General features: G+C 27.0%; 5 protein-coding genes across 13 annotated transcripts; 3 read left to right on the forward strand and 2 right to left on the reverse strand.

Annotated features, from left to right (window-relative positions):
• Positions 1–67: 67 nt before the first annotated feature.
• Usp12-46 (Ubiquitin-specific protease 12/46) lies at positions 68–2715 on the reverse strand. Of its 2 annotated transcripts, XM_072005210.1 has the most exons (8): positions 2427–2713; positions 1984–2064; positions 1671–1887; positions 1460–1540; positions 1075–1367; positions 869–1006; positions 635–778; positions 68–555 (listed from the first exon to the last, which is right to left on the reverse strand). In XM_072005210.1, exons 1-8 carry the CDS (start codon positions 2427–2429, stop codon positions 448–450), a joined length of 1065 nt encoding a protein of 354 aa, XP_071861311.1. In that variant the 5' UTR covers positions 2430–2713; the 3' UTR covers positions 68–447. The 2 variants fall into 2 exon arrangements, with proteins under 2 accessions (XP_071861311.1, XP_071861312.1); XM_072005211.1 differs by lacking the exon at positions 1460–1540 and having other exon boundaries at positions 2427–2715.
• A 125-nt stretch (positions 2716–2840) lies between these two features.
• On the forward strand, positions 2841–5923 carry LOC139988147 (condensin complex subunit 2). 5 transcript variants are annotated; one of them, XM_072005199.1, is made up of 2 exons: positions 2841–3349; positions 3599–5923. In XM_072005199.1, the coding sequence occupies exon 2, from the start codon at positions 3603–3605 to the stop codon at positions 5694–5696; it is 2094 nt and encodes a 697-aa protein (XP_071861300.1). In that variant the 5' UTR covers positions 2841–3349; positions 3599–3602; the 3' UTR covers positions 5697–5923. The 5 variants fall into 5 exon arrangements, with proteins under 5 accessions (XP_071861300.1, XP_071861298.1, XP_071861297.1 ...); XM_072005197.1 differs by having other exon boundaries at positions 2841–3049; XM_072005196.1 differs by having other exon boundaries at positions 2841–3032.
• Positions 5924–6850: 927 nt separating this feature from the next.
• Positions 6851–9470, forward strand: LOC139988158 (cysteine-rich hydrophobic domain-containing protein 2). Its single transcript, XM_072005221.1, has 4 exons — positions 6851–7227; positions 7570–7780; positions 8531–8647; positions 8971–9470. The coding sequence occupies exons 1-4, from the start codon at positions 7109–7111 to the stop codon at positions 9019–9021; spliced, it is 498 nt and encodes a 165-aa protein (XP_071861322.1). The 5' UTR covers positions 6851–7108; the 3' UTR covers positions 9022–9470.
• A 2551-nt stretch (positions 9471–12021) lies between these two features.
• Positions 12022–14712, forward strand: LOC139988151 (uncharacterized). The gene is made up of 8 exons (XM_072005208.1): positions 12022–12507; positions 12588–12744; positions 12848–13038; positions 13182–13354; positions 13428–13644; positions 13706–13888; positions 13959–14142; positions 14247–14712. Exons 2-8 carry the CDS (start codon positions 12644–12646, stop codon positions 14575–14577), a joined length of 1380 nt encoding a protein of 459 aa, XP_071861309.1. The 5' UTR covers positions 12022–12507; positions 12588–12643; the 3' UTR covers positions 14578–14712.
• Positions 14713–16070: 1358 nt separating this feature from the next.
• L(3)05822 (SH3 domain-containing lethal (3) 05822) lies at positions 16071–21195 on the reverse strand. Of its 4 annotated transcripts, none has more exons than XM_072005204.1 (6): positions 20313–21193; positions 19737–19821; positions 19407–19533; positions 18561–19328; positions 18230–18493; positions 16071–17862 (listed from the first exon to the last, which is right to left on the reverse strand). In XM_072005204.1, exons 1-6 carry the CDS (start codon positions 20332–20334, stop codon positions 17725–17727), a joined length of 1404 nt encoding a protein of 467 aa, XP_071861305.1. In that variant the 5' UTR covers positions 20335–21193; the 3' UTR covers positions 16071–17724. The 4 variants fall into 4 exon arrangements, with proteins under 4 accessions (XP_071861305.1, XP_071861306.1, XP_071861307.1 ...); XM_072005205.1 differs by lacking the exon at positions 20313–21193 and adding an exon at positions 19998–20254; XM_072005206.1 differs by lacking the exon at positions 20313–21193 and adding an exon at positions 19892–19916.
• Positions 21196–22960: the final 1765 nt, after the last annotated feature.

A 22960-nucleotide genomic window follows, 5' to 3' on the forward strand; every position in this document is an offset into this window, starting at 1 on the left:
TAGTTTTAAATATAATACTTTCAATCAAAATTTTATATTAATCTACATGTATAAAAATAGAATGTAATTTTTGTTAACAATGATTTTATTTTTATTAATATATTTTTACATACATATAGAATTTATCGTTATCTTTAACTGAAACAAAATATTTTATGGACTAGCATTTTTTGCATCAGAATTAAAATACATAATTCTTCTGAGAATGAGTTGTCTTGTATCTAAAAAGAAAACAATTTTCTTAGAGTGTTACATTAATTATTATGGTAGCCCAGGAAGCTAATCATTTTTTATATATTTTATAAAGAAGATAATTGATCCTATACATATTTTACTTTATAAATAATCTAATATAATATTTTTAATTTTATACACTGTACTTCAATAAAATACGAAATTATCGTATAGAATTTGTTTAATTTAATCACTATATATTTGTAGTAAGTTCTAATTACAATCTATTGATTGGTAGAATAGGATATAGCCAGTTTCAGAACTTTTCTGAATATCTGATGTAAGTCCATAGAAGTCTTCTATTGTAGATGCATCAATTTTCTAAAATGAAAATTTAGTAATATAAATATTTATATAAAGATAAATAATTCTTACATAATATGTAAATTATAAGACTTACATCAACCATATCATCATCAAAAAGTAACCAGAACCCATGGCTTTTTACTATTGAAATATAGTGTCCTCGGTTAGGCCCACTGCCACAATGTATCACAACTGCGACCAAATCATATAATCGATCCGGATTCACTGCATCATCACTCTATAAATTATTATATGTATAAAAATATAGATTAGAATGTTGAAAGGTTAAAATAAACAATCAAATATATAACAATTGCAAACTACTTACCGTATTAAAGAGCCGGAGCTCTAGAGGAAAAACTACCCTGTGAGAAACTTTTATGTGACGATTATATTGCTCCACATATTTAAATCTCTTTAGATGCAATGCTAGTATCATTGGTAATTTTTTAACCCTCATCCGTTTCTAGAATAAAGGAGTATTGTTAAATTCCTTCCTAAATTTTATTAATCGTAAAGTTTTTTTACAAATACCTGAGCTTCTTGATAACTACTACAGTGATCACATTTGAATTTGTTGTCGCTACAAAGTGTCTCAGTATTTGAGAAACATCTGAGGCAGTGTGTGATTGAAGTATTTTGGTCTACGTCAACTTGTAAATCAAAGAAATCCTCATCCTTGCTAGATACAGTCTCACAATTAAGGCAGCGTGTTTCTGATGTCAAAATTCCTTGAAATATTTCATGAACCCATGTAGGCTCTGGTGGTGAACCAGCATCACCTGCACCACATTTTCCTCCTGTTGGTTTGCTTTGACTTCTCTCTGCTAGAATATCAGACACATAAAATTAATATTGTAAGGATCTGCTATTATATACATGTTCGTATGCATGTACATATGCAAAGAAATTTGCATACCTAAAATAATTTCATTTATGTGATTTATCAAAAAATTTAAAAATTCATGTGCATCCTGTTGCATATAATTATCAAATTCCTCTGTAAAAAAATTATATACATACATTATAAGTAGCATGCATAAACAATTTAAATATTTAAATATTTTATAGAATATATCATTATAATTACAAAATCAATTTTTATATTAGAAATATGTATTCATATTAACCTTTCTCTTTTCTCAATCTGGCAATAAATTTTTTTGGAGCAATGGATCCAACTTTCTTTTTTTGAGTTGCAATACTGTAGAACAAATCTGCTAAACATGTTAATAATGTTTCCTTGGTTCTCTTATTTCTAGCTTTGTATTCTAGAACTTTTTCTCTAAATGGTCGACAAAAATATAAAGCTTGTAGTACAGAATTACTATAACAGGTATTTCCAAACTATAATAATATAAATATTAGTATTAATAATTTTAATACAGAAAATAAAAAATAATTTCATAATTTTTAAATATTTCTGCAGTTTATTATACTTACATTAACTAGACCAAAATAATGTTCATTAGGAGGAAATTGATCAGAGCCAATATCTTTCTCCAATTGTGATATATTTGTACCCTATAATAATTATAATATATGATATATAATCATAAAGGAATGACAGTAATAATAGAAATTTGCAAACAAATGTTTTATAATTAACATATACATATACATAACATAATTTGAAACACTGGCATATAAATAAGCTCTGATGAAATTTCTTTAAATCCTAACCTGATCTTAGAAATAAATTCTTAATTTTGTATAATTACAAGTTATTTCTTATTTTATTATGAAATTCATTTAAAAAAGATATAGTATATGACGACTTAAAACAAATATAGATCGAGTGTATATGATGGTATTCATATTGATATCACACAATGACACAAAGCTATTAAACATATTTATTGATTATAACATTCATTTCAACTTACCATTTTATGATTTAATAACTATTACTGACCACTGACAAGCAAACAGCATGGATTTTGATGACGGAACCTCCATGGTATTCTAATTTACAAATTTATTGTTTAAATTATTATAATTGCATAGTTGTCCAGGTTTTTTTACGATCGAAATGAAAACAACTGTTCGATAATGACAATTTGCACAATATTTCTTATATATGTTTACGTGTGTTATTCAACGTTTTCATTAACATATACTCTGAACGGTATTTGTCTCGAGTCTCGATTAAATTATTAGTTTTCACGAAATTATCAGAAGTTATTGATGTGTGCTCAAAAGCATTAAAAAGGGTATTGATGTTGATTACTGAAAGCGGTTTTTCAACGAAAGATGTCTCTACATAGGAAATATATTCGGTTATTCGGCACTCTACAAACAATTACTTCATGATAAAATCTCTTGAATTTGATATCCGTGGTTTTCTGATTTTTGTAGTTATTTCGCGCCAATTTTTTTAGAATTTTCGAGAAACAGCTCAATGTATTTTTATGTTATATTGTATTTTGTATACGTATATTGTATTTGAATGATACACATAAAAATATTGTGTCTTTCAGATATATTATGAAGTATGGTCTCATTTCATGTAATTATTAGCATCAACTTGAAGAAAGTAGAGCGTTGATGTTATACATATGTTGAACGTAATTGTATTACTAATTAAGTTTTTGAAACGTAATTGAACATTAAATAGAAAAAAGAATAAAATAAAACGTTATTATTTTGTGTAACGGTCTTCATCAAACTGTTTTATTTATAATTTTCAAAATACATGTTTATTTAAACATGTCTAAATTTTATTATTATTCAATGTATAATTATGAAGGAAAAATATTATTGACAATATACATATTTCTATTTTTATAATCATTGTAGGATGTCACAGGTAATATATGAACAAACATGTTCTTTTTATTATATAATCTTATAAATCATTTGAATATTTAAGGAATATTCATGTATTTTTAAAAATTTGGAAAATTGGTAATTGTATATAATTTTGATTCACTTACTTACATAATTCAATCCATTTTTTATAAATCATTTCAAAGTTACATTTTTAAGTAAAACATCACATCACATCATAAATATTAAAAGGAGTTGTTTTATATACATTTTTCTATATTTATTGTAGGAATATGAATAAAGAAGTTCAGCTTAATATTCATAAAATTCCAAGCGGCAAGATGACAGCTTATAAGAGTATAAATATATTAATGGATTCTACTATACATTCCTCTCCATCTTCTTCTTCTCCATTGCGACGGAAGTCTGTAATTCCTCAAAAAGTAAACAGTTTTGCTTTATCAGAAAATGATGATGAAGCAGAACGTTTGGCTCATCGCCGAGAAATTACTGATACTACATCATCAATTTCTACAAATTTAAATGATAGAAGACGTTCTTTGGGACTTGGTTTTCTAGTGAATATGCCAGCTTCTCAAATGGCAGAACGTATATCACAGTGTATAAAACTTGGTACAGAGAATAAAATTAACTCCAAAAATGCATTTAGCTTAGAAATGATTGATTTTATGACATATATGATTAAGAAAAAAGATGCCAAAATGTCTAATTTGCAAGTAGCTAGTACATCTTTGGATGTAAGTACTAAAATCTATGGATATCGTGTTGATGGTGTACATATGGATATACTCAAAATGATTGGTGGACTGGAAAAACAAGACAAAGACAGTAAGAACCAAAATAATATGGAAGAAATGGATTGTCAAGAAGCAACAGAGAACAGTCAAGATAAACGAAAGCAAGAAAAAAGAAAGAAGAAAAAAAATAAACAAACAATATTTGCCACTGTAGAAGCTTTAAAAATGAATGTTGAAACTGAGAAACCTTCCTTAATAACTATGGAAGCAGATTTACAAACCACAGATATGTTGTATCAAGTGATGTTGCCAAACCATGCAAATTCCAAATTTTATCTACATCCTTATAATGATATTTTAATAGATACAGTAAATAGCAAAGACTTGCAACATAAATGTACAGGGTGTGATATTCCAGAAATAAGAGATTTTTCAAACATGCAAATTGGTGCTCCTTTATTCTATTTTGATTTTCTTAGTTGGACGATAGATGAACCTAATGAGATAATTCCAGAAGAAAATAATGGGAGCAAATTTCAATTTGATCTTGATGAAAACTCAGTACATGACAATGAACATGTATCAACTGGTGTGAATTATTTTGATATTGAAATGACAGAAGAAGAAAATGTAGATAGATGTGCTATTATACCTAATCAGGTAGAAAATATTGTGGATTTTTGTAAAGTTTTAACTAATACAGTGTCATCAAAAGTTTCAGAATATTCCTTTATTCAAAAAAGCTTAAATATACATTGGGCTGGCCCATCTCACTGGAAAGCAACTAATTTTAAAAAAACTTTATTTAGTAATAATTTTGAGAATCAACTATGTTGTCAAGCACAAGCAAAGAAGAAAAATAAGGAAATGGAGCTGTGTTATGATGATAAAACGATTGAAAACATGAATACTAAATTTTTACCAAGTCAGTTAACTAAACTGCATACTAGAACTGTTAAAATAGAATGGAATGAAGAAATATTAACATTACCTCCAGATAAACATTATGATATTATACAAGCTAGTAAATTATATCTACATACAACAACACTTAAAAATTCAAGAAATACAAATAATATAAATGTTACTACTTTATCTGATAACATAGAAAATTATAATTGTATAAATGCAAATGATATATCAAGCCATTGTTCTAACAATCACAATGAGGAATATGAACAAAATGAAGAAAATGATGCAGTTGATAATGATATACAATATGAAAATGAGGGTATATTTGGAATACAAATGCCTTTTACTGGAGACAATCTAGTTGCTATACCAAAACTCACAAATAAGTTGTCTATTGCTCATTGTGTACGTCCCAAAAAAGTTGACATGAGACAGTTAAAATATTCTATTTGGAAATGTTTAAAAGATAATACAGAGAAGGATGTACAAGAAACAGAGAGTAGAAAAACAATGCAACAAGATAGAGGTAACAAAATGAATAGTAGTAAATATTTTAGTGATATTTATAAAGTATTGCCAGATATATTAACTAAAACTAATATTGAAGCTTTAAGCTTTCCAATTTCGTTTGTATCTTTATTGCATTTAGCAAATGAAAAAACGTTAAAAATAAATTCTTCATGTGACATGACAGATCTTATTATAGAGCAAGGATAAATATATTTATATAAAACTAAAAAAAATTATAATATTTATAATTACGAGATTATAAAAAATTATATAAAATAAGAATTGAATATGAATTGAGAAGATTATGTAATTAATAGTTAAACAATATCTTTTTTTGAATAAAATAGATATGTGTGTGATAAATATTGATTAAGTTTTATATTAATACAATATTGTCATAATGCGCAATAAATTTATTATATTTTTAACAAGCCTAGTACTTGATTATTTTCGATTTTATATTAATATTCTCCAAAATTCTTCAATTGAGTGACAATATTAAAAAAGTAATGTTAAAGGTTAAAAAATTATATGTAAAGAATGAGGTTTATAAAACAGCATGTATTCAAATTTTAATAATGCATGTAAAATTCCTGCAATACCATCTATTAGATACGTATTATAATTCGTTCAACGAGTTCAGTTCACGGTCATATAAACAGATCTGTATATTACTATTAAGGTATCAAACAGGTGCCAACCCAATATTTGTAAAGTATCAAACGAGTATTGATACCTTCATATGATATCAAACGGTTATCGATATCCGATGGCTTCATGAAATTCAAACTGGTATCGATACCTTTGTGAAGTATTAAACATGTTTTGATTTGATACAATATTGATTTGGAATTACTTTAAGAACTATTGCATCTAAGAGTGATACCAAATACGTAAAATTTCAAAACGTATCTTCTATTGAGTACTTTGGATGAATCGAATTGATTGAATATAATTAATGGCAGATTTCTATTTCCATGAATAGAATCACGATCAAATAAGCAAGTTTCAATACTCGCTAGGGGAAACTGTCACAAAATTGAGTCGTGACTAGTGAAAAATCGACAAGCGAGGTTTTCGTATGTGTATGCCTGATATGCTATGAATGTTTTAGACAGAGATAGAGATACTCTACTCATCTCTGTCTATCTCGCAAGAATGCGGACTTTGTTGACCTTCCATGTTGATTTCAGGTTTCATAACTAGACACGACTCAATTTTCGGACGGTTTTCCCTAGGCTTCAGTACATGAATGTCGTTTACCTAATCTACTAACAGAAGCCTGCGATATTAATTCATTTCTAGATTATAATGTTGGCAAACCTGAAATCGCATTGAATGAAAAATTGATGAGCTGTGGCCGCTGTGGGTATCTGCAGTGCGCGTTGTCTTGTGTTGTGAATGTGTTGTAAATAACTTTCAACTGAAAGCTTGCTGCTTGGCCTATTACTCCTAACCGTGAAAATGTTTACCCAGAACACTTAAAGTCAACGTGTATGCGTTGCAATTTCGTGTTAAATATAAATGAAGAAGAGCTGCATTTCAATAGAATAGACGTCGTTCTGTCTTGACGGTACAGTCGTGTTGCTCATAGAGCGGGAACCATTGAATATTGCACAATGGCAGATTTCGATGCAATTTATGAAGAAGAAGAAGAAAATGAACAAAATTTGGAGGAACAATACGTGAAAATGGTGCCAGATCCTATAGTTATTCGCGGAGCTGGCAATATGACTGTGTAAGCAAATTTCTGTTATCCTTTATATTTTCTACATACATAAACTCAGTATTTCATTTCAAGAACAAAGAAATCAAAGCTGTGAACTATTTTTATACTGAGTGTGATTTTATCTGTATTTACGACAATCCTACTTTCGTATTAAAAATAATACAATTAAAAATATATAATTTAAGACATGATTGCAAGACATAAAATTCAATAAAATTTGTTTTTTATGATTTTCCTGTAATCTTATTTTTATAACAAAGAGCTCAAGCGGAATAATTTTTTGTGTCGTATAACTTGTGTAAATTACTTATAAGTGAATTAATATACTAAAATTATAATTATTTGTTTTAGATTTGGACTTAGTAATCGTTTTGATTCAGAATTTCCAAATGGTTTGGTGTCTCGTATTGCTCCAGAAGAATTTAAAGCAACTATTATGAGAATAAACAGTGTACTGAAAAAAACATTACCGGTTAATGTTAAGTGGTTATTTTGTGGTTGCGTTTGTTGTTGTTGTACATTAGGATGTTCTCTTTGGCCTGTTATTTGTTTGAGTAAAAGGGTAAATATTTAATCTTTGTAAAAAATATACTTGTTTTGTGTAAGTTTCTATCAATGATGAAATTTTGTAATAAAACATATGAGTGTGCTTGTAGAAAAAAGGCCTTATAATCGATTTTTGTGGGTCTGTTTTATGGGATATGTTTTAATTGCTTTGCTTATGCCTATAAACAATTGGATGTTGGACTCAGATCACCTTCAAAAAGATAAAAAATGTTCAGAAGTGAAGGAAAATATAGAAAAACTTGAAGTGTTGTTGATAAAAGAGAGAAATTTATATAGAGCACTTAAAGATGGCATCATGGATAAATTACTATCATACGGACAATGTTGACTAACTTACACTAGCTAAAGATTTATCTAGTCTAAACTAATGTACCTACATGAACCATTGCAATGAACATTTGAGCAAAAAGCCCCCCCCCCCCCTCACACACACACACATATACCTTAATAAAAATTTATATTAAAAATGCAATATGTATTTATAAGAACTATTACATTTTTTAAATATTTTTTCTCAACTTTTCTTTTTTGGATGGTTTTATATTTTTGAAAATGGTCTGGACCCAAATTTTCAGTTTTTTTATTTTTCCCATTGTTTATACATACAAACAAAACAATTAAAATAAATCCTATTAAAATAGATGCTGAGGCCCCTTTCCTGTAAATTGACTAATATATGAAATATAAATTGAGGTATGTAATATATATATAATAATATAAACAATTTTTATCTTATTATTTATAGACACAACATTCTTTAAATAAATTATTAGAGTGGGAGAATAGTAGGTTATATCACACACTTGGATTACATTGGAGATTAGCAAAACAAAGATGTGACACTTCATCCATGATGGAATATGTAAGTAAGCATAAAGATAAATTAAAATTATTATATTTTTATATTTCTTGTTTTAAGATTTAATCTTAGTTATTTAATTTGTATTACAATTAGTTTCTTTATTTAAATTCATAGAAATCAAATCTGTTATTATATTATCTATTTCTTAAGGAAGAACACATATACACACAAATTCACTTTTTTGATTATGTAAATAGTTGAAAGCTTATTAGTATAAACAAGCTTATACTTTTAGTTACATCATTGTCTGAACTAATCTTAAACACAAATCCAATGTTTACGTATAAACACACACTTATTTGTTTTCACCTTTTATATTTCAGGTTCTTTTAATTGAATTTATTCCAAAGATACCCATATATAAACCTGACTAAAGAAAAGATCTGGATACTCGTATGACTTATGCACATAATAAATTAGTGCAACTTTAAGATGTAAAAAGCCAACAGCTTCTGGCTTAATTGTAAAATAAGAGAAATTAAGTGTCATTACAGAAGGCACTTGTGGGATGCTTATTTTTGTAAATATTATATGTAGGATTGCACAGTACAATAATGAGATACGAATGCGGATCAGTTATGAAATATTAGTCTTATTCCCTAACATTTATCTTAACAGGTACAAAATCACAACAATTTATGTACTCATCTTTTATAAAAAGAGATCGATCTGCTTTTGATTTTCAGTTATTTAGTAAAAAAGAATATTAGCAAATATTTATCAGTTTGCACAGAAAAAATTACAAATGGGATTATAAACGTATTTTAAAAGCACTGCTTGATATCTAGTTTACTAGTCATTAAAACGTAACTATTTTGAACAATTTTTGTTCCCTTGTTAATAATTTTTTAAAACCTACATTTCAATTAGATATTAAGCTTTCAGGTAAGAAATTAATCTGATATAGTACAACGAATGGTTTACAAAGTATTTGTGATTCAAGGGTGAGAAATAACTATCATATAGCCCTTATACCATTAAAAGATGCAAAATACAGATACTCGTTTGTACATATTAATGTATACAATATAAAAACTTGTTTTGTCTATAGGTTGATTTCTTACCAAGGTGATATTAGAAAATACGATACATACAAATATGTGTCTGTTTTACTTTTTGACATGAATTTAATATAATTTAACATAGTAAACATATTGTTGCTACCAAGAGATGATGATATTACCTTCAATCGAAATATAAGTCTTTTTACATATAATGTGGAATAAACTATTTTGCAGTAGAAAAAAAGGAAGAATTAATTTTTTGATTATTCATAGCCAGTTTTACAGAGAATGACTGGTTTTGAAAAAATAAAAAATACAATCATTGTACAGTATTAAAATTCATTCAATTATCAATCATTATATTGTTTACTTAAAATTTTAATGAATGTTTTTGTTCTGTAATATTGTATATCACATTATATGGTTCTGTACAGACACTTCTCTATATAGAAACTCTATTTTATAAGCGAAAATTTTCGTTGATACATAAGAAATAAAAATAAGCTCTGGATATAGATATAATGAAGTGTAGAAAAATTGTAGAAAAATGGATAGGACATATGTTAGAAATTTGGAAAGCATTAGAAGTATTTTTCTTTCTATTCAGTGGCTGTGATTGAGAATACAAGACTAGTTTTCAACTTAAACATATATCCTACATATGTCTCAAAAATCACATACATCTGAGTTTCTAGCTTAATAAACACAATAAATATCTTTCTAAGGGATGTACTTAATTTGCAAAATTATCAATTATGATGCTTTACATTACAACAGTAATTTAGTATCCGTACAATAATTCATGTGAACACCAGTTTGGGAACATAATTTTTGACTTACTAATAAATAAATATAATGATTATTTCATCGAATATTATGAAACAATAGAAGCTACATTAGTTAACAATATTATTCCATTCCAAATTATGTGAGTTATGTAAATTGTTGATACTTCACTTGAGATGTACTGTGCAATGGAACCATGAATGTAAATATCCTTGATGTTTTGTGTGTTTAAAAAATATAATTAATGTAGAATTGTGCAGAATTGATAACTGTAACGGTCAACATGCTTTTACACTATATATTAGTAATTCATATGTTTGTAATTATCAATGCTTATTCATTCGTTTTACTCCTTTTTTCCCCTTTTTTATTTGGATAGTGCAAGTATTTCTTAATGTTTGTAAGTATATGAACTTAAATGTGTTTTAAAAACTGTGTTTTGATAAACAAAACATTGAAAAATTGTTTACAAATAAAGAGATATGGATTTATTTTTTCATTAATTGATGTTACTGTATTTAATAACTCAACGGAAATTAAGAACTGCATTTTTATTTTTTTCACACACACATATAAGTGAAATGCATAGTTAATTTCTTGAATCGTACTTTTTTGTAGATAAATTGTATTGCATATATTTACATATGTGATTGTAAATATGTTAAGAAACTTACATATTTAAAAGGTAAAATGCTATAAATAATTAATAATTTTAAGGAGGAGAATTTCAAAATGAAGAAATAATAAAATTGTTTTGAAAAGTATATTGGATTTGACGAATTTACTAGTACATGGAGAAATAAACATTATTGTTGAAAAAAGATTATTCTTTGAGATATAGCTGAACTTATTTACATATTGGTATTATCATAGACAATAGAAAGGATTGATGTGAAAAAGATAGAAGAATATCAGATATGAAGCCAATTTATATAATATTCTTAGGCAGATACAAAATTTATGAAATGAGGGGGATATATTTTTGATAGGCAGAACAAATAATTAAAAATAATGTCTCTAGAAGTGTAATGTCATTTTTGTTGTATTTACCATAGTACATTAAGTGTGTTTCATAAGAATGTAATAAAGAAATTTTTTAGAAAATTGTTGAAAACAAATAGAATTTTATTTATTGAACCTAATGAAATAATTTTTCAAAGAAGTATAGAATACATAGAAACGTTAGCAAGTTTGTTATGAATAATATATATGATTTATAAAATATATGATTTATTACTATTACAACAAAAGAAAAACAGTGTTCAATGTTTTTACAAAAATGACTATCAGTCTACTATAATTTTAATGTGCCTTTCTGTTGTGGATTATCTGAATTCTATATGTATACACTATATACAGAAAATATATTGCAAATTATATTTCCATAAAATGATGATAATTACTACCCAACAAATATATCTAATTATTAAAATAAAAGTTCTCATTAACTAACACTGTCTTTTGTATATCAATATGTATTAAATTTTCCATTATATTAATTTTACATTAAACTATTGCCTATAACTTAAATTAATAAATAAAACTACAATTTAAAAAATAAACTATTATTTAGACTTTTATTAAAAATAATTCGTTGATAAAAAAATAAAAATTCTTTTATTGTATATCAGATATTTAGCTCTGTTAAAGGAATTTTCTTTTAAATATTATTATTTTTTTATAACAAATACATTATTTTACAATATTTAATTTGCTATATAAGAAACCTTTTCTTACATATATAATAATATTAATTTCTTTTATTTTATCATATCATTGTGGCTATAGTTTAAAAAAGGAACTTGTCAGAAAGTTAAAAAAAATATACATATATACATATATATTATACAAACTGTCATCATTGGATATGTAGATCTGTATTTAAGTGTACACAAAATGCAGGTCTGTTTCTAGTCATATATAAGTCTTATAAGCTGTTATCTGCATTGAAATGATATTTGCTAAGAATAATTCTATGTTATGATAATTGACGACAGGTGCCTTTGCAGATCTTAATGAGAAGTAAGACATCATTATTAGTCATGGTAGTGAAAAGGTGTTTGACAGAAGGTGGTATATAAATTTTAAGTAAAAACATATTTTTTGTAATATATATTCATCATTAAAATATGTAAAATATATATTTTTAGATATTACAGTATAAAATTTTGTTGTATCTTCATAAAGTACATGTATATGTATACAAATGGTTTCACTTACCAATATAAATCTGCAATCCATGTTAATTTTAAATGTATTGCTACAATCAATAGAGTCTACTGAAATTTCAGTAAAAGATGAAATCAGGTGAGAATTTTATAAAAATTGTGAAATGTAATTAATTAAAAATATAATTAATAAATAAAGATTATTGTATGTTTCCATCTACATATTTATATTTGTTATATAGTTCTTACATTAAAGGAAATTTAACATGCCCATTACCAATAACAACTTTGGATTTTCTCTACAATTTTTCACAATCCGATTTAGAAATTGTATGGCCTTGTGAAATCCGTTTTTACTGGTTATCATTACAACCATTTGTTAAATTTGTACGCTTTTTACTTGGCTACGTAACACCATTTATTATAATGCTCGGTGAGTAAAAAAAAGGAGAATAGTTTTCCATCTTATTATTATACGATAATTTGCTACTTTATATGATATGTATATATAATATATATATATGTAAAGTTAATATAGTTTATTGTACTGTAATAAATAATTTATTTTTTACATAGGTGTAATGTTAAATACTATTTCTTTTGTAATATTAAGTACACCTATACTTTGTGAATCAAATTTGTCACTTTATTTAAAGGCACTTGCCTTATCTGATAACGGAGCATTAGTATTTAATTATGCCGTAGGTATTGCAAAGTCACATTTTATATTTGTTAATAATCTTTTCATGGTAAGCAATTATATTAGATAATTACATATATCTTACCCATATAATTAGAAACTTAAGTATATCATTTTTTTAGGCTAGTAGATTTCTATGCAGTTTGAATTCTATTACTATGGAATTCTTTCAATTTACATCTACTTGGCTAGTTGTAGTTCTCACATGGACACGAGTATTTGCTATAATGTTTCCTTTTGGAATATATGGTCGTTATAACAATTCTTCGGGAACAATAACTATTACTATTTTGATATGTGTCAGCTTTATAATATCATTAACAAAATTATATTCGGGAGGTAAAAATTCAAATTTCAGTACAATGTGTTATGTCAGAAATGTATTTCATTTAATTTACAGGCTATGAAACAGACAGTGTTTTTGAATTTATACCATGCCAAAAGAAAATAAAACCATGGGGTAGTGCTATGTATTTTTATATTGCATTATCAACTTGGTTACCTTTACTTTTTATATTTATTGGAAATATTTTACTGATTATACTCATGAAAAAAACTGAAAAAATTCACTGTCAGTTAACTCGTAAGTAAATTATTAAGTAGATTTGTGTAATTAAAGAAAAACGAATACATTTCATGACGTTATTTCTTAGAAAATTTCAGACATAAAACAAACAAAGTACATCATACTTTTAGAATATTATTTGTAGTATCAACTGTTTATTTAGTATTACTATTACCCCTTGGTATAGTTGAAACTTTGGAACTTTATTGGGATGTCATTTTGATTAAATTTCCCGGTACTGAGATGAAAAGAAAAGCGGAATATATACACTGGTATATATTTTAGAATATGCGTATAATAAATGCTTGCTCATTATTGCGTATGCTTTTAATATAATTGATAACTTTGTATCTTACAATTATTAATTATTTTTCAGGTTAAAAGAAAAAATGTTATTAAAGTGGTGTCGCGGTTTATGCTTTCATATATATCATTGGAATTTTGCAATTAATTTCTTTTTATATTGTCTGACAGGTGAAAAATTTAGAAACGTAGTCATACAGACATTAAAACGATATAAAATTGTAATCTTTTCAATCTTTTCTAAACATATCAACAAATGTATATTGTGTTCAAAATATCCTACACATTTAAAACCCGCACAGTCTCCGAACGTATTACTAATAAGAGCTATCACACTTGGTGAAAACCCTACCTCTGGAAGTGTTTCTGCGCAAAATAATAGTACCACTATCGCAAACACTTAATGTAAAGAATATATAAATCAAATTTATAAAGACTGTTAGCATTAAACATTGCAAAAATGTTTGTATATCCACATATTTTTATTGAATATGTACACTGTTATATATTTCATGTCAAATTTTATCACTTTACTTATATCACTTTTGGTAGGAGTATTCTTCCTTGTTTATATTTTCACTAATTTTATTACATATTTTCATAATTTACAAAACTTGAATTTTCTATTACATATTTCTAGAAAATATATCATATTATTAATATTATGTATCACATTAAATTTATTTTACACACATGATAAAAATGATGGATGTTCTTCTGAAAGAGATCACAATGACTGAACGATACGAAATTTTTGAGAGAGAGAAAGAGAGAGAGAGAGAGAGAGAGAGAGAGAGAGAGAGAGAGAGAGAAAGGGAGGAGTGGATCCCAAATTTAAAATTTTAGCTGTGGCTATTTATTAGTTTTTCAGTTATTAATAAAAGCTCTCGATACTATATATTGAATGGTGTCTATATAGATGTTACTAATTACTAATCAACCGTCTTCGCTGGTAGGTATTCTCTGGTACCTATCCTCAATTGTCGAATTGTCGATCATGCAATAGCGATGTCACTTCAGTATCTATACAGTGTCCCACGTAAAATAGGTTATTGTAGCTTCAGTTGTTTAAAGGATATTTTATTTTCTATTTAATTATTTTTTGAACTGATTAAGTAATCAAATACTAGCCGGCCGCTGTGAGACGACAGGATATTTTTATATATAATTTGATAACTAAGGTCGATCGCTGGTTATGTAGCATACACACACACACATGGTATATTAACCCAACATTTTACGACCACGGAGATTAAAACATAACTTAGTCTAAAAACAGGCGGACGGATTTTAGGTAGGACACCGTATACATACTGAGGTGGATATCGCTGTTGCGTCATCAGCTACTTGACAATCAGCACTCGACATTCGACGACTACTACAGCGAAAACAGTTGCTATATATATGTATAGCATTGAAAGTTTTTTTATCAATATTTCGGAAACAAATAAATATCCATAGCTAAAATTTTTAAATAAGATCTACATCCCCTTCCCTGCCTCAATCCCTTTCAAATTTCATGTCGATTGACCACTGATTTCTTTCAGAACTAGAGCCAAAATGATTACTAATGCAACCGAATATCACATTGTATATGCTGAAATAAGTTTAGAAACTAGAATTTTCTACATTATGTTCATAAAAATGTAGATATAACAAACTATAATTATTATAATTCTATTTGTTTAAATTCATTTTATAATTCGGATATCTGGCTTCAATATAAATTATAAAATTGATAAAATTATTGCTTGCTAATACTGCAATTAAAATCTTCTATTTTCAAAAATTTTAAAATAATTTACTACATATTACAACTGAAGAACATCTATTTATACGCACACGTTTTAGAATATATAATATATCTTCCTTTTTTAATTACTAAAATATGCACAAATTTGGTTTGCAAATATGTTTCATTGTAATAAATGTGTAATTAAGTATTTACATTAATATATGCGATATTTAACTATAATGAATAATTTAAATTTGACATACTCAGATTCCATATATGCTCAGTATATGTGTAGTACATGGATATTGCATATTCATATACTAAACATAAATCGAAATACATTTTAAATACATATTATAAAATACAATTTGATATGTGTAACATATTTAAGTATGAAGTTAACATACACATGTTTCTCAAAAATTGTTGTTACCTTTTTATTACCTTTACTAATTAATATGTAATTTTGATCATTCTAACATAATATAGGATACGTTAAACAGAATAATTGTTGAAACAATAATAGTGAAACATTACAGGTTTAATTATAATTCTGCATTAAATCTAGTAAGTTTTAAATATTTTATGTACATATGAAAAAATATAATTATTCGTTTTACATGTTAATTATGTTATGTTGCATATTGTTTAAATATTTATTTGTAATTATTATTTATTAAACAAATATATTAACTTATTAAATTTATTAATAAATCTAGGATTTATCTACACTTAATAATCAGTTAGAGAAATTTACAAAGAAATGTTATTCAAAAATATTGATAATAGAAATGTTACTTTCTCTATTACATAAGAAATGACAACTTAAATAAAGTTTAAATCATAAAGGCAAATAGGATTTGCTGAAATTTGATATTGAAATATCTCAATTTCAATTCTGTGCGTAATTATATTGAAATTTCTGTTAAGAAATAGAAAATTATTACAAAGTTTCATATATACATTTTTTCATATTTTTGCACTAAGTGCATTTTAATTTACGAGATGATCTCACTAGTTAAGCCAAAGATTATATTGCTGACCATTTCATAGATTTACATATTATCTTATCATTTGCCATTACAGATGACGTATGTGTATTGACGCTACACGTGTATAACACCAGAAGAGCGTTAACGTTAACATCATTACCAGGAATCGATACCGCCACTGTTTAAGAAAGAGGCTACCATGTATACTTAAAAATATACATATATGAAATGATAACGATTGTATTACGATTGTATACGATTGGATGTACGATTAGCAGCATTGTCTTTAACTTAATTAGCAGAAGAGTCATCCTGTATAAAAATATATATTACACAATTAAGGAATAATATTAATGCTTGATATTTGAATACTTTGACGATGGTAAAATACGTTTTATTTGTATTACTAATTTTCTTCGGGAAAAATAATATTTAAGACATCTATAAATATTAGTGATGTAAAAATTAGTTACTTTTGAAAAAATTGAAAAGTAATATTACTCTACTCTTTTTATCGTAAAAAGTTTCAAAATGTAAATCTTTCATTTTCAAAAGTACAATTTAAAAATCTAGTAAAAATATGTTCTTGAAATTCTTTCTTTCTCTTTCACAAGGCAATGCATACTTGCATATAACTCAGTCTTGTTGTAAATAGAAATCCTACAAATTTAGTCTCCATTTAGTATCCATAACTGAATAAATTCTAAATCTTTCATTCCTTGCTTCATGAAAATATCATTACAAAAATATTAGTAAGAATAAAATTAGCAATATAGAAATCACTGACATATAATCATTTATAATATGAGAAAACATGCGAAACATTAATTTTCCATGTATAAAGGAAGATTACATGGGATTCTATTTACGTAATTTACCGGAAATTGTCCTTTTCGATCTTTACACTCACCATATAACCAATCTTGTGATATCCTCGATAAAACTGTAATTTTTTCTCCTTCCTACAACATATATATGGATATATAAATAAAATGAAATTAAGATAATTATTATACAGTAAGATACAAATATGTAAGTGTAGTAAATGTGTAATCAGTAAACGTAATGGGATTTTTCATACTTCAGCAGTACAATAAACTTGATAAAAAAAGTGCAGATGAGCAAAATAATTAATTTTTAATGATAATAAATAGCAGGAGAAAATAGATCATCGTTATTCTTTTCTGCATATTAACAGAATACTTATATTAATTTATATTAATCATATTAATTATAATAATGTATATTAATATAAGAATGTAATGTAATATAAGAATGATGTCTAAGCAAGCAAATGATAATCGTCAATTTTGCATCAAACTAACTTACATCAAATACTAAATCTTCTGGTGTTTCACCTTTAAAAGGGTAGATAGCGGTAACTATATTGTCTGGGACACCAGGCAATGGTACTTTTATATCAATAAAATTGATAGGAAATATTCCTTGTTGATTTTCTACTCTACCCTCCATCCAATCTTCATTAATTTTTCTAATTAAATATATTATATCACCTTGCTTGAAAGGTAAATCGTCCACATGTATTAATGGAAAATCATATAGAGCAATGCCGTAAGGTTCTTCATTGCTGACCTAAAAATAGGAGAATGCTAATTATTTTGATAAAGCAATAAGTATGGAGCGAATTATAATTACTTACTGAAAGATCGTTATTTATTTCTGCTAAATATTCCAGAGGCGGTGCAGGTGGTGGTATTGTGGGCATCGGAGGTGAAGGGTTATCTTTAGAATCATTTTGCCATGAATTAGATAAATCTAATGTCATTGGTTTAGCAGAAGGCACTATTTTGTTTGAACATCTTGAGTCAATTTCGATGTTATTAATCTTTCGCTGTATTTTCGTTTGAAAAACTTTTGGTGCTGGGGGTTTGGGTGGTTTTGCACGAATTATAGTTGGCATTGATTGAGTATTCTTCAAAGATGTTTGATTGAAAGACGCTTGGTTATTTGTATGATTATTTGTATTAAAAGCAAAAAAGCTTGCATCCCCCACATGTTTTGCAGATTGTAATGTATTATGATTAGTTATTTCCAATGGTCCAAATGGATCTGTTATTGAATTAATTTTCCATGGATCATTTTGTGATGCTTTTTTATTAGATATTCCAAAAAAATCAAAATCATCTTCAAAGGCACTTTCTGTTTGAGACGTATTCCCACTACTTGTAAATGCAGATGGATTTGAGTTTCCATCACTGCCAAAGCTATCAATGCTAACACCATCGCTACTTGATCGAGTCGTAAATGTTGGAGATCCAGGTGGACTAAAATCTATTAGACAAATTGGTCCATTTGTGTTTTCCGATTGTAATATCGTATTGTGTATTTGACTATTTAACTGTGTTATGCTTGGATGTTCGCTTTTCTTTCTTCCGAAAAGATTAGTCAAAAGTTCTGTAGGTCTTACCTACTCAAATACCATATAAACAGTATTAGATAATGTTTATTAACTGTAAAATGTTAATTTAATAGACGTCTTACATACTGGCTTTTTTAACTTTTCCTTTTGTGTATGCGAGTAATTTTGATTAAATTTTGGCGGTGGTGGCCGAGGTGGTGGCTTTTTCTTCTGAATAGGTTGTTGCATTAACGAAGATCCGAAAACATTGTTTCTATGAATATCAAAAGGTAATTAAATTTTGCAATGAATTCGATAATGTTTGAAATCCTATATAAACTTATAACATGCGTCTTGCATGAAATCCAGTCATTACATCATATATAATATACTTACATTTGTGTAACGAAAATATTTACTAGGAAAATGGCAAAAAGTATAAAGAATCTGTGTTAAACCACATAATATCGAACTTACGTGCTATTCCAAATAATATTTCTTTGTGCCGTCGAATTTGGATTAATCGGTGGACGAGGAGCAGAACGTGTAGGAATTCGCATTTCTGAAACGAAACCATGAAATGAAGCAATATCTCAAAAAAAAGTTCGTTGAGATCTAGTATTGCAGCATACAATGCACGAACAGATACTTATTGTATAGATTCTTTTCTATACATTCATGCACACAAATGCAAATACGTAGACATGAACATACAGGGGAATTTACGAAAAACAATACCCGTATTGACAACAATGAAGCTTCTGCGTTCCGATTATACGCCCACTACCAAGTGTCAGATATCTTTTGACGCGATATGAATTCAGAGGCGCCACGATAATAATTAAAAATTTCACGAACGGTAGTGTATATTGGATTTGACGTACGAATGAAAAACATGACGTAGTAATGAAATTTAATTATAATTTCAAACATATGGATAAGAAGTTATATTTGTATTTTATTATATACATATACTTTCTTCAATTAAACAGATCAGTTAATTTTCTTCGAGTGATGGTTATTACTATCGGCATGTTCGTACACAGTACTCACCTGTTTTTACGTTTGCAGCCATTTTTCATTCAACACGATTGCAACTATATCTTATATTACGATGTGATAATACGTTTAAAAGAAATTGATTAAACAACTAACTTCTACAGTCTTATAGGCGAATAATTTATATATCGTTGGAAATATCTTGTTTAAAGATTTAATGTTAATAAAATAAATAAACAACTGTTTCTTCCTGTTTCATTTCGTTATTTTTTAATGATTTCACTTGTCAAAGAAAATGAATCATTGTATCAGTAATGTTTCATTTTTGTAATTAAAAAGGACCCGTTTGTCCTTATGTTATGTTATGACTACCAACGAAACTATTTCTTAATTATACGCTTATCGTTTCACACGCGTATAGACATGTGACCGCTTTAGAATTAGAACAATTACCAAATAATTTATGACGTATCAAGCATTTATTTGAAATTTGCAAAATTACGATTATAAATTACCATTAATGTCCCTAGATTTTAAAGTTTCTAGGTACGTTAATTTTATTACAGTGGTTATACTACTGTAATTTGTTCTATTAACCTCTATGCTAGTTTAAATTGTTATTTATCTTTCGTAAATTTGATCGTATAATATAAAATATATCTTTTTACTTTTATCTCCTAGTATTTACAATATTTCAGTAAGTTTTATATTTTACTTTATATTTTACTTCAAGTACGTGCATACATGTTTTAATTCACGTAATATATTCGTACACAATAACTCCTGTTATTAGCGACATCTGAGTCGTATGCAGATTACAGATTTTGCAATACCGAATTCTACAAAATGGTAAATAAATCTTTATACATACTCGTTTTATCATATGTACGTATATGTAATTATTTTCATTATTTAAAAAAATATAATAAAACATTTTTGTTATTAAATGCCTCGTTGAAAATAATGCATCTGTAAAAATAATTGAATCTACTACTTTATTTATTATTCAATGAAATATTTGACAAAAAAGATTAGAAATAGATGGAAATATGAAATATTCTATCTATATCTTCTACAACTTTGAGAAATTTAGTAGTTTCACAACGTTTTGATTTGACTATCTTTTAATATTTCAGTTGCTTTAAAAGAAAGTATACACGTATATACATACATGTATACAATTATATTACATTTATATATATATAAAATTTATTTTAAGGAAATATCTTTTTTAAGAAACATACACCGTTGAGCAAGGATTTATCATAAACGCTATATTTATTTGCCTATGTACATAACTTTTATTATTGTTCCTAATGAATATTTATTAGGATTTAGTAGGACTTAATGGACTGGATTGAACTTATATACATGTTTTAGCGTCAATGAAACGCTCTTACCATTGTACCCTGACTCAAATGATAGAAGAAATCATGCACTGAAAGCGAACACAGGGTGTATCCAATGCATGAAAAGAACTGCATTATAAAATATAAAGGAAAAAGTCTCTTATACAAACGTTCGACACTTGGTGATTTTGCACTTAACTTTTCTTTCGCAGGATAATTGCAGAATAATTGTATAGATACGAAATAACTCTTGATACTTTCTCCGAATCAAACCATCTGCGAGGATTAGGGGCGTTTAATCGTTCGAGTTCTTATAATGGTATATAGCTTTACGAGAATATTGTTTTTTGAAGGAGGAAAAAACATGATAATACGAAATAGAAAACAAACAGTGTTAGCGTTTATGCACTGATAAATTCTAAGTCTATTTAAAATTTACGTACAGCATATACACAAAGGCTGTCACGTTTCGAATCGTCTCGATATAATTTTGTTTATATATAAAATAAAAGAAATGGACATGGATCCCTTTTACATGAGATCCGAACGATACCGAATGAAATGACAAAACAAAATGGATTTGCAAAAAAATAATCGAATAAACAATACTTAGAACTTATCATTGGGCAGATAGATTTTGCATCATTAATATTTGCTCTTTGTTTTCTTAATGTTGCCGGCAAATATATGTATTTACGTATATTTCTGTTTCAAGAGGGAGCATGCATATCAATTTTTTGCACGTACAGAACGTAATACACTGATTTTTAATATTTCAATTGGTTGCATATACGTATAAAAGTGCATGAACAAAGACTTACTGATTTAATATAAAGAAAAAATAAATAAATAGCTAAAAAAAAAAAAAAAAATTATATAAGAATGATACTTCTTGTTAATAACGTATAAAATGTTTTTAATAGTATATATTGAATTTCAGAACGGACAAATTAAATTGAGATAATAAATAACTACTCGTAAGTCTTTGCTAACAATCAAATTTATGCAACGATCGTTAGACCTCTTTTTAATATTTTCCAACCAAAATGGTTGTATGCATGTATCAGCTTGTATATTCTAGGCCGTCCTCCTTCGTCATATCGACGACATAAAATGTCAAAGGAGAAAAGAAAAAGGAAAGAAAAAGAAAAAAAAACGCGAAAGGAAGGAAAGAACGAACGATTTGGAATCGGAACTATCCCTTGATGCGACAGCTAATGGTTAACCCTTTATTTGGTATTCATTTGTAACATGGCTTTTACGTGTAACCTGCGCACGCAAGTATCGTAATATACGTAAATATGTACGTGTATGGAAGAAATATGGTGTGGTTGTAAGTTGGTGACATCTTCG

Source organism: Bombus fervidus, chromosome 6 (assembly GCF_041682495.2).
Source record: "Bombus fervidus isolate BK054 chromosome 6, iyBomFerv1, whole genome shotgun sequence".
Taxonomy (NCBI): domain Eukaryota; kingdom Metazoa; phylum Arthropoda; class Insecta; order Hymenoptera; family Apidae; genus Bombus; species Bombus fervidus.

Bases quoted from the DNA above. Each gene is read 5' to 3' on its own strand.
- LOC139988158 (XM_072005221.1), top strand. From the start codon at position 7,109: ATGGCAGATTTCGATGCAATTTATGAAGAAGAAGAAGAAAATGAACAA. The intron at 7,781-8,530 runs GTAAATATTTAA...TATTATTTATAG, and splicing joins TTATTTGTTTGAGTAAAAGG to ACACAACATTCTTTAAATAA. The intron at 8,648-8,970 runs GTAAGTAAGCAT...TTTATATTTCAG, and splicing joins CTTCATCCATGATGGAATAT to GTTCTTTTAATTGAATTTAT.
- LOC139988151 (XM_072005208.1), top strand. From the start codon at position 12,644: ATGGTTTCACTTACCAATATAAATCTGCAATCCATGTTAATTTTAAAT. The intron at 13,039-13,181 runs GTGAGTAAAAAA...TTTTTTACATAG, and splicing joins ACCATTTATTATAATGCTCG to GTGTAATGTTAAATACTATT. The intron at 14,143-14,246 runs GTATATATTTTA...ATTATTTTTCAG, and splicing joins AAAGCGGAATATATACACTG to GTTAAAAGAAAAAATGTTAT.
- Usp12-46 (XM_072005210.1), bottom strand. The intron at 779-868 runs GTAAGTAGTTTG...AATAATTTATAG, and splicing joins AGCTCCGGCTCTTTAATACG to AGTGATGATGCAGTGAATCC. The intron at 556-634 runs GTAAGTCTTATA...TTTTCATTTTAG, and splicing joins TTGATGATGATATGGTTGAT to AAAATTGATGCATCTACAAT.